The sequence below is a fragment of the Schistocerca gregaria genome, chromosome 3 (assembly GCF_023897955.1).
Source record: "Schistocerca gregaria isolate iqSchGreg1 chromosome 3, iqSchGreg1.2, whole genome shotgun sequence".
Taxonomy (NCBI): domain Eukaryota; kingdom Metazoa; phylum Arthropoda; class Insecta; order Orthoptera; family Acrididae; genus Schistocerca; species Schistocerca gregaria.
The window spans coordinates 242,234,704-242,246,908 of NC_064922.1; the positions used below are offsets into that span (position 1 = coordinate 242,234,704).

The 12,205-nt window shown below is 46.3% G+C and overlaps 1 protein-coding gene across 1 annotated transcript in view; it reads left to right on the forward strand.

Moving 5' to 3' along the window:
• LOC126354078 (protein-L-histidine N-pros-methyltransferase) overlaps window positions 1–12,205 on the forward strand; it is an 892,286-nt gene that overhangs the window by 276,576 nt on the left and 603,505 nt on the right. Inside the window, exon 3 of the mRNA XM_050003459.1 lies at window positions 10,526–10,710. Coding sequence (XP_049859416.1) covers window positions 10,526–10,710 — 185 coding nt within the window. The remainder of the gene's footprint in view (window positions 1–10,525; window positions 10,711–12,205) is intronic.

The following is a 12,205-nucleotide window of genomic DNA, read 5'->3' on the forward strand; positions in this document are numbered from 1 at the left end:
TCCGCACACACCAGCAGTATTATGTTATGGGAGACATCCTGCGCTTGCATGGGACCTGTCGTGGTAATCAAAGACACGCTCAGAGCTGCGAAACACCTGCATCGCTTCATGCTTCATGTACTCCCCAATGTTATCTTTTAACAGTATAACAGTGCATGTCTCGGAGCCAGAACCGTGCTACAGTGCTTTGAGGAGCACGATAAAGAATTCACATTGATGTCTAGGCGACCAAATTCGCCTGATATAATACTATGAACCCACCTGGCTCGCTATCGGGCGCCATTACCGCGTACCCAAATCAGTGGCCCGTTATTTACGCCAATCACATGACCTGTGCGTAGACATCTAATGCCACATACCAGCACAAAACTACCAACAAACTGTCGGATACGCAGCATCAGTGATGCATTTCATTCCAAAGACGGACAAACAAGCTATCAGGCAGGTGGTCCTAATGTGTTGGCCCATCAGTGTATTCGAATGCAGATGGTGGTAGTATATCTTACACAAGGTATAAAAGGGCAGAGCATTGGCAGAGCTGTGATTTGTACTCAGCTGACTCATTTGAAAAGGTCTCCGGCGTGATTATGGCCGCGCAATAGGAATTAACAGCCTTTGAACGCGAAATGGCGGTTGGAACTAGACACGTGGGACATTCCATTTCTGAAATCGATCAGTGGTATGATCCATAGTGTGAAGAGTGTGCCGAGAATACCAAATCACAGGCATTACGTCTCACCACGGGCAATGCAGTGGCCGACGGTCTTTACTTAACGTCTGGGAGCAGCAGCGTTAGCATAGAGTTGTCAGTGCCAACAGACAAGCAACACTGCATGAAATAACCGCAGAAATCAATATGGAGCGTACCATGAACGTATTCGTTACGACAGTGCGGCGAAATTTGTCTTTGATGGGCTGTGGCAGCAGACGACCGAAGAGAACGCCTTTGCTAACAGCACGACGTCACCTGCAGCGCCTCTCCTGGGCTCGTGACCATATCGCTCGGACCCTAAATGACTGGAAAACCGTGGCATGGTCAGACGAGTTCCGGATTCAGTTGTTAAAGAGCTTACGGTAGTGTTCGAGTGGACGCAGACCAGCCAAAGCCATGGACCCATGTTGTCAAGAGGGCAGTGTGCAAGCTGGTGATGGCTGTATCATGACGGGAGCTGTGTTTACATGGAATGTACTGGGTCCTCGAACCCAGCTGAATCGATAATTGACTGGAAGTGGTTATGTTCGGCTACTTGCAGACCATGTTCAGCCATACATGGACTTAATGTTCCCAAACAACGATGGACTTTTTATGAAAGACAATGCGCCGTGTCATTGGGCCACAGTTGCTCACAGTTGTTTTGATGTACATTCTGGACAAATCGAGCGAATGATTTGGCCATCCAGAGTACCCGGCACGAATCCTGTAGAACATTTATGGGACATAATCGAGGGGTCAGTTCGTGCACAAAATCCTGCACCCTGAACACTTTCGCAATTAATGACGTCTATAGAGGCAGCAGCATTGCTCAGTGTATCTGGGGATGACTTCCACCGACAAGTTGCTCCACCACGCCGAGCGAAAGGAGTTGCGACAGGATATTAGGAGGTATTCCATGACTACTCAGTATATGTGTACAACAGCATCGTACACACTACTCCAGACGCAGTAAAGATGGCGTCCTGAGCTCTCACGAATGATCTGTCTGTCTCCCTCCCTCCCCCACACCCCCTCTTCTCTCTCTCTCTCTCTCTCTCTCTCTCTCTCTCTCTCTCTCCCTCCCTCCCCTCCCCCTCTCCCTACCTCCCTCTCTCCCTCCCCCACTCCCCCCCCCCCTCTCTCTCCCCCTCCCCCCCCCTCTCTCTCTATCTCTGTACTCTGGTCTAGGTGTTTGTGTGGCCCAGCTGGCAGCCGCGTCGCGTGTTTGCAGCAGCACCCCGGCCCTGATGACACTTGCCGGCCAGCGAGGCAGCCACTAATTACATCTGGTGGCCGGGCAGCGCGCGTCCCCCCGCCGACCCGCCGCTGGAATCTAAATTACATTAGTCGTTACAAACCGCGCCACGCCGCAGTATTCTTTCACGTTCCGGCCTTCTCTGAATCGCGCTGCCGGTTTGGGAGCAAGGCGAGGGCCTTTCAGAGCGGCAGCAGCAGCCGCGCTAATGAGTGCTGGCAGATGCGTGTCCGGTCACAAAGCGGCGAGCACCTGCGCACTTGCTCCGAGCCAGCCACTGCCCGAGTGTCTGGCCATCAGCTCCGCGCCTCCATCGCGCGTTACTACTGTAACAACAAACATTCGTTCCTAATGGACTGCTGCCACAGGGTACGACTGATTAATAATGAGCTGAATAGAACGGCGTTCCGCGGCGGCTACACTTTTGTTCGACCGACAACACATTTCATATCTCGTGTTATCATCATCAGTTGGATTACTTTGCATTTTATTTTTTGCACTGAGTTAGCGTCGTGCACGTTTGATGTTATTTTCGACATCTGATGCTACGAAAAGGTTATCTAACGCTTTGCGCTACTTTACACTGAGGTGACAAGAGTCATGTGATAGCGACATGCACATATACAAATGGAAAAATTGGAAATTCGTGATAAGTATCTAAGGGACCAAACTGCTGAGGTCATCGGTCCCTAGCCTTACTCACTACTCAATCTACATCTACATGGTTACACTGCAATTCACACTTAATTTCCTGGCAGAGGGTTCATCGACCCATTTTCATGCTACTTCTCTACCATTCCGCTCTCGAGTGGCGCGTGGGAAAAAGGAACACCTAGGTCTTTCCGTTCGAGCTCTGCTTTCTCTTATTTTATTATGATGATCATTCTTCCCTACGTAGGTGGGTGTCAACAAAATATTTTAGCATTCGGAAGAGAAAGTTGGTGATTGAAATTTCGTAAACAGACCTCGCCGCAAAGAAAACCGCCTTTGTTTCAGTGTCTGCCACCCCAACTGGCATATCATATCAGTGACACTCTTACCCCTCTTGGCCGGCCGGGATGGCCGAGCGGTTCTAGGCGCTACAGTCTAGAACCGCTCGACCGCTACGGTCGCAGGTTCGAATCCTGCCCCGGGCATGAATGTGTGTGTTGTCTTTAGGTTAGTTAGGTTTAAGTAGTTCTGGCTTCTAGGGGACTGATGACCTTAGCAGTTAAGAGCCATAGTGCTCAGAGCCATTTGCACCCCTATTGCGCGATAACACGAAACGCGCTGCCCTTCTTTGCACTTTTTCGATGTCGTCTGTCTATCCTACTTGGTAAGGATCCCACACCGCGCAGTAATTTTGCAGCAGAAGATGGACAAGTGTAATGTAGGCTGTCTCTTTAGTGGGTTTGTCGCATCTTCGAAGTGTTCTTCCAACAAAGCGCAGTCTTTGTTTCGCCTTCCCCAAGATATTATCTATGTGGTCTTTCCAATTTAAGTTGCTATCAATAAATAATGTGCAAAAAGATTTGCGTTGGTCTCTTCATTATTGTTTTTTTTTTAATTGTAAAATTCCATTATTTTATAGGCTGACAGGTGAATGAACCTTTAACACGGGCAGATGCTCTCACTTTATGAGGCACTGCGAAGAGGTTTGCAGTTTAACCCGGGACATTTGCGCAGAGACTGGTGATTAGGAACTTTGCGCCACCACGCCTTTTCCCCTGTGCCGTAAAGGCGTAGGGAAAGCAGCTAATAGCACGTGGCGTACCCAGGCGGTTACCCATCCGAGTATTGGCCACGCCTAACGTTGGTTAACTTCGGTGAAGTAACGAGAACCGGTGAATTCAACAGGGCAAGGTAGCGAAATGTTATTTATAACTTGTTAAAAAACCAAATTGGAGTTTCAAGTTTCGAAGGATGTAGTATAAGGGAAGTTATAGATCAAAAGAGGGTGAAACAAGGTAGTAACTATCCCCAATATTATTCGATCTATACGTTGAGCAGGCAGTAAGAGAAACCAAGAAAAAAATTCGAGAAGGAATTAAAGTTCAAGGGGAAGTAATAAAAATATTGAGTTTTGCCGATGCCATTGTAATGTTGTCAAAGACAGCAAAGGACTTTGAAGAGCGATTGAATGGAATAGATAGTATCTTGAAAAGTGGATATAAGAAGCACATCGGCAACAGTAAAACAGGGTAACGGAATATAGTCGAATAAAATCGGACGGCGCTGAGGTATTTAGATTAGATTCAAATGGGTCTGAGCACTATGGCACTTAACTACTGTGGTCATCAGTCCCCTAGAACTTAGAACTAATTAAACCTGACTAACCTAAGGACATCACACACATCCATGCCCGAGGCAGGATTCGAACCTGCGACCGTAGCGGTCTCGCGGGGCCCGGACTGAAGCGCCTAGAACCGCTCGTCCGCCGCGGCCGATAGTTTTGGGAATGAGCCACCAAAAATAGCCGATGAGTTCTGCTACGTGAGCAACAAAATAATTGACGATGGCTTAAGTACAGAGGATGTAAAATTGAGATTGGCAGTGGCAAGAAAAGCATTTCTGAAAAAAGGTATTTGTTAACCTGTAACATCAATTTAAGTGTTAGAAATCGTTTCTGAAGGTACGGAAGTAAAAGGTGGACGATAAGCGATTCAGACAAGAAGAGAACATAAGTTATTGAAATGTGGTGTTACAGAAGAATGCTGAAGGTTGTTTGGATAGATGGAATAACATATGAGGAGGTTCTAAATCGAGTTAGAGAAAAAAGAAATTTGTGACACATCTTGAATAAAAGAAGCGCTCGGTTGATAGGTCACAACTTGAGGCCTTAATGAATAGTCAGTTTGGTAATGGGATTTGTGGAGTTCTTGTGCCATGTAATGGACAACATGTGACGCCGTTGGTAAGAAAATTCGGATAAAACAAAACTCTTCTTTGCTACTATTTAGTAATCTCTGTCTTCGATTGTAGAACTTTTCTTCGAAGGCGTGCTGAACAGTAATGCCTCTGAATCTGATTGTGAAAACTCGTAAAGCTTTTTAAATAAAGCAAACGCTATTAACTTTCTAAATCTCTATTCCTCATGTCTACGTATTTACTTCTCAACATAATCAAGCTGGGGGTGAACACATTTCCTCCAAAGAGAGTCCAGTTGGTTGATACTGTCCCCGTGGAATGTTTGACCTTCTGGACGAAGCGACATCCTCACGTTTGCTTGCACCAATTCATCAGTATCAAAGCGAAATCCTCGCACGTGTTATTTAAGTTTTGGAAACAGATGAAAAACGGATGGGACCAATCGAGACTGTATGGAGGCTGATCGGTGACAGTGAACCCAAGGCGTCGGATTGTTGCATCTGTCGCAGCGCTTGTGTGTGGCCTTGCATTGCCATGCTGATGGAGAGGGTACTCCATGTCTGGACGAACTCTTCAAATTCAACACTCGATTACAGCACGCTGTTTCTCACGTACATAACGACCGAGCTAGGTGGCGCAGTGATTAACACACTGGACTCGCATTCGGGAGGACGACGGTTCAGTCCCGCGTCCTGCCATCCTGATTTAGGTTTTCCGTGATTTCCCTAAATCGCTCCAGGCAAATGCCGGGATGGTTTGAAAGGGCACGGCCGACTTCCTTCCCTAACACGATGAGACCGATAACCTTGCAGTTTAGTCTCTTTCCCCAAAAAACCAACCAACAAACCAACCAACCACGCACATAATTACGGTACACACCACATGTCACACTCTACAAGTCAGAGTCCTCTTGTGGCAGAGGGTTGAAAATTTGTTGACATGGACCATAAAGATGTAGAATGTTAACAACGTTTGTTTTATTTAAAAGGCCTTAAAAGTTTTCGCATAACAAATTCAGAGGCATTACTTTTCAGCACATCCTCGTATTTATACACTATGGGTTCAAAAGTATCCGGACACCCCAAAAACATACGTTTTTCATATTATGTGTATTGTGCTGCCACCTACTTCCAGGTAGTCATTAGACAACGTGAGAGAGCAGAATGGGGCGCTCCGCGGAGCTAAAGAATTTCAAACGTTGTCAGGTGCTTGGGTGTCACTTGTGTCATACGTCTGTACGCGGGATTTCCACACTCCTAAACATCCCTAGGTCTATTGTTTCCGATGTGATAGTGAAGTGGAAACGTGAAGGGACACTTACAGCACAAAAGCGTACAGGCCGACGTCTGTTGATTGACACAGACCGCCTACAGTTGAAAGTGGTCGTATTGTGTAATAGGCAGACATCTATCCGGAGCATCACAGGAATTCCAAACTGCATCAGGATCCACTGCACGTACAATGACAGTTAGGCGGGAGGTGAGAAAACTTGGATTTCATGGTCGAGCGGTTGCTCATAAGCGACACATCATGCCGGTAAATGCCAAACAACGTCTCGCTTGGTGTAAAGAGCGTAAACATTGCACGATTGGAACAACAGTGGAAAAATGTTGTATGGAGTGACGACTCAGGATACACAATGTGGCGATCCGACGCAGGGTGTGGGTATGGCGAATGCCCGGTGAACGTTATCTGCCAGCGTGTGCTGTGACAATAGTAAAATCTGCAGGCGGTGGTGTTACGGTGCGGTCGTGTTTCTCATCGAGGGGGCTTGCACCCTTTGTTGTTTTACTTGGCACTTTCACAGCACAGGCCTACATTGATGTTTTAAGCACCTTCTTGCTTCCCGCCTTTGAAGAGCAATTTGGGGGTGACCGATTGCATCTTTCAACACGATCGAGCACCTGTTCATAATGCACGCCCTGTGGCGTAGTGGTCGTACGACTGTAGTGGACTGCCCTGCACAGTCCTGACCTGAATCCTACAGAACACCTTTGGTATGTTTTGGAACGCCGACTTCGTGCCAGACCTCAGCGGCCTACATTGATACCTCTCATCAGTGCAGCACTTCGTGAAGAATGGGATAATGAGCTGCCATTCACCTGATTGAACGTATGCCTGCGAGAGTGGAAGCTATCATCAAGGCTATGGGTGGGCCAACACTATATTGAATTCCAGCATTACCGATGGAGGGCGCCACGAATGTGTAAATCTTTTCAGGCAGATATCCGGATACTTTTGATCACATAGTGTATGTTTTAGGCCTTTGTTTCTCAAATGTCTTTTAATTGTATTTTGTCCTATTTTGTAACCCTACCTACAACATGTACATCAAATACGAAACTTCATGGCAGATTAAAACTGTGTGCCGGACCTAGACTCGAACTCGGGACCTTTGCCTTTCGCAGGCTAGTGCTCTAGCACCAGAGTTACCCAAGCACGACTCACGTCCCGTCCTCACAGCTTTACTTCTGCTAGTACCTTGTCTCCTACCTTCCAAACTTTACAGAAGCTCTCCTGCGAACCTTACAGAACTAGCACTCCTGAAAGAAAGGATATTGCTACATGGCTTAGCCACAGTCTGGGGAATGTGTCAAGAATGAGATTTTAATCTGTGAGGAAGCTTCGTATCAGCGCAAACTCCGCTGCAGAGTGAAAATCTCATTCTGGATGCATCAAATATGGTCTTCTTTCATGACTACGTGCAGCCTTGGATGACAGCACAAATTTCTCATTGCACATGACTGAACGAATGAGCAATAAATAACATAGACTAGCTTCAGTAACGCTAAAAACCAAAGAACTAACTTGGAAGCAAAGTAATGATCATATATGGTTAATCGCACCCTTATTTGTCCAATTAACATTTTTTCAATGAATTCCAATTTGTTTCTAATACCACTTTTGTTTCGATGTAATTTGGGAACGGCTCTGTTAAATAGGAGTTACTTTCATACAAGCCCCTGTTATTCTACGAGTATACGAATTTCCTCCAGCTGTGCTATTTGTCTAAGCGTGCAAGGAGCCAAATCTGCAAAATGGGGTTGAACAGGTTCACCGTTCAACGATTTTATCCATTCCAATCAAGGACTTGATAGTGGGTACACTGACGGGAAGAAAGTATGTTTTTTTTTCTGAGCCGTTAGTAACTCTTTTATATCAGTTACTTCCTCTTCCATATCAGTTACTTCAGAAATTTGCACGAGAAATTTCCGTTTTCAACTTCATCAGAAGATATTCAGAAAGAGATAACAAAAAATTGTTGTCGCTGTTAGGGTGGAAGTGAAGTTAATGAGTTACATCAAAAGTGGCATAGCACAATACGATCACGTCGGCAATAGCGGCATCTTTCTTGCTGACAGTTGCTCATACCCAGAAATATAATGCATTTCAAAGATAACTATCCGATTTCACAAGATTGTGCCATCTCCATGGGTTAAGGCAAAAACTTGGAGTGAATTTTAACGTAATCAAAGAACTACAGAGTTTCTGTTTTTAAAAGATTTTATAGGGATATATCATCACAAGCATATTAAATCTTTAGTGCTTTCTGGAATTACTTTAATTATAAATGTTTTCACCTAAGTTAGACAAATATTCAGTGTGCTCTCTACCGACGCATGTTAAATATACAGACGATAGTTAAACTCGTCTCATACTTTAGCGAATGTGTGTGGAGTAACTGCATTCGCTGATATTGCTATTCATCGGCGCAGTTCATCAAAAGCTGCAAGGTAAGACACACAGACGGAGTCTTTCACAGCTCTAACCGCCTCCCCCAATCCCCGCCCCCCAAATTCTCCCCCTCCCCCCCAAAAAAAAACATTCTGTGAGATCAGAAGGTTTTGGAGACCTTCGTTCAGAGAGATCGTTTTTGACAAAACGTCTTTCTTATTGAAAAATTAGACGGCTTTTACTTTTATTGTTGCGCTGCCGCCACCTTGACTTGACACACATTGCATAATGAACGAGTGAGTCAGCGACGTTACTTCACTAGGAAATCCCTACATGGATCGGCAAATTGAAGCTGGGGCCACGGTAAACTTTTATTTTCGGTGCGTAAACAAATATTTGCCCCAACTTTGTCTTCGTTTCTGTATAAGATATAGGGTTTCATATCAACTTTCTGAAACGCTCTGCATCAAGAACCCGTTCACGAGGCTTTTGCGGTCTTTGCTATCTCGCAAATCTTCGCTCGGCGTAGGCGAACCCAATAATGTGAGGCTGATCGTCTATTAAAATGTGACCGCCTCGCTAATTGTCATCATTTTCTCTCTCTCTCTCTCTCTCTCTCTCTCTCTCTCTCTCTCTCTCTCTCTCTCTCTCTCTCTTACGACCACAATAATAACAAAAACATCATTACTGACCGAACAGTTCGCAGGACAAGCGGTATGACAGAGCAGAAAGCACCCAACACATTTTCAATTTTTCTCTAATTTATTTGACTGTTTTTCCGTACAACATGAAGTATTCTTCTCCCTTCATCGAGAAAAGACGCTGGGTAATTTTCGATACTCTTTGTAAAGTTTAGCCTCGTAAATCAAACTAGATTTTGTGTTAATGCAAACAACAATGTTTATGACGTTAGAAATATTTGCTGTTGATGCACAATATCGTGATATCCACAGGATCATTAAAGTGCCAACCACGAACGGTTTTCATTCATCTCGTTAATTGGCCCGCTACGGTCGCAGGTTCGAATCCTGCCTCGGGCATGGATGTGTGTGATGTCATTAGGTTAGTTAAGTTTAAGTAGTTCTAGGGGACTGATGACCTCAGAAGTTAAGTCCCATAGTGCTCAGAGCCATTTGAACCATTTTTTGTTAGTTGGCAGTTTAAGTATTTATGTCTGTATGTTTTTTGATTAACTTTAGCGCTCGATACCGCTTTGCCAACTCAGACACACTGTCACCTCATTTCCTCTACAGGTCCACCCAGTACTGCGGAAGTTACTCCCTTGCGTCTTAACACATGTTCTATCATCTTGTACCGTCTTCTTATAATTGTTTTCCGTATTTTCCTTTCTTCGCCAAATGTGTAGACAACCATCTCATTCCTTATCTTGCCAGTCCACCTAATTTTGAACATTCTTCTATAGCACCACGTATCAAATGCTGTGATTCTTTTGCCTGACTACGCTACAGATCAGCCTGTCACCACAACCTGCATTAGACCGAGCGAGGTGGCGCAGCGGTTAGTACACTGGACTCGCATTCGGGAGGACGACGGTTCAATCTCGTCTCCGGCCAACCTGATTTAGGTTTTTCTGTGATTTCCCTAAATCGTTTCAGACAAATGCTGGGATGGTTCCTTTGAAAGGACACAGCCGATTTCCTTCCCAATCCTTCCCTAACCCGAGCTTGCGCTCTGTCTCTAATGACCTCGTTGTCGACGGGACGTTAAACACTAACCACCAACCAACAACCCGCGTTGCAGTAATGTAGACGCAAAAGAAATATTGCCAGTGTTCTGTTCTCCTTCTGTTTGCACGTATATAACGGTACACGTCAATACATTGTTCCATTACGGAACGAAATCGACAAGCGTGTATCGGTAGGTGCAGTTGACCCCCTCTTCTCCACTAATTCGAAACCAGAGCACGAACTGAAGCGCCACCTCATTACGGCTGTTACGGCTTGTGTTAAGCTTTCAGCGAGTGGCGGTAAGCCGTGACACTTTTTCACGGCGCTCTGGCTGTTTAGGCTGACCGCGTGTCTGTTTTTGCACAGTGGTACCAGTGCGGCCAGCTGGCGGAGCACGCGCAGCGGACGTTCCAGGAGCAGTCCGTGGACGAGGAGACGGCGCACTTCCTCCAGCAGGCGTCGCACAAGTCCGACTGGGTCTTCACGCAGCTCTGGCACTCGCTCGCGCGCTCCATACTCAGCATCTTCATGTCGCAGACCTCCATCAACGGGTGAGTGCAAGCCCGCCCGCTCCCGCCGGCTCTCCTTTCGACCTCGGCGTCTTCCACTCTGTCTTTATGCTGCGACAGTGAGGACGGGCAACACACCGAGCACTGTGCCCTACGGCATTCTCGTCTCAAGCCACACATTTAATCAAAAAGCAAATGTTATTTTCTACTCATATTCCCAGATGAAGGTAAGATGAAGTATAACTTCTGCTACGCTCTGTACAAGCCTTATTTGGAAAGTACACTACTGGCCATTAAAATTGCTGCACGACGAAGATGGCGTGTTACAGACGCCAAATTTAACCGACAGGAAGAAGATGCTGTGATATGCAAATGATTGGCTTTTCAGAGCATTAACACTAGGTTGGCGCCGGTGGCGACACCTACGACGTGCTAACATCAGGAAAGTTTCCAACCGATTTCTCATACACAAACAGCAGTTGTCCGGCGTTGCCTGGTGAAACGTTGTTGTGATGCCTCGTGTAAGGAGGAGAAATGCGTACCATCACGTTTACGAGTTTGATAAAGGTCGGATTGTAATCTATCACGATTGCGGTTTATCGTATGGCGACATTGTTGCTCGCGTCGGTCGAGATCCAATGACTGTCAGCAGAATATGGAATCGGTGGGTTCAGGAGGGTAATACGGAACGCCGTGCTGGATCCCAAAGGCCTCGTATCACTAGCAGTCGAGAAGACAGGCATCTCATCCGCATGGGTGTAACGGATCGTGCAGCCACGTCTCGATCCCTGAGACAACAGATGGGGACGTTTGCAAAACAACAACCATCTGCACGAACAGTTCGACGACGTTTGCAGTAGCATAGACTATCAGTTCTGAGACCATGGCTGCGGTTACCGTTGACGCTGCATCACAGACAGGAGCGCCTGCGATGGTGTACTCAACGACGAACCTGGGTGCACGAAGGGCAAAACGTCATTTTTTCGGATGAATCCAGGTTCTGTTTACAGCTTCATGATGGTCGGATGCGTGTTTGGCGACATCGCGGTGAACGCACATTGGAAGCTTGTATTCATCGTCATACTGGCGTATCACCCGGCGTGATGGTATTGAGGTGTCATTGGTTACACATCTGGGTCACCTCTTGTTCGCATTGACGGCATTTTGAACAGTGGACGTTACATTTCAGACGTGTTACGACCCGTGGCTCTATGCATCATTCGATCCCTGCGAAACCCTACATTTCAGCAGTATAATGGGCGACCGCATGTTGCAGGTCCCGTACGGGTCTTTCTGTATACAGAAAATGTTCGACTGCTGCCCTGGCCAGCACATTCTCCAGATCTCTCCCCAATTTAAAACGTCTGGCCTATGGTGGCCGAGCAACTGGCTCATCACAATACGCCAGTCACAATACGCCAATCACAACTCTTAATGAACTGTGGTATCGTGTTGGAGCTGCATGGGCAGCTGTACCTGTACACGCCATCCAAGCTCTGTTTTGACTCCATGCCCAGGCGTATCAAGGCCGTTTTTT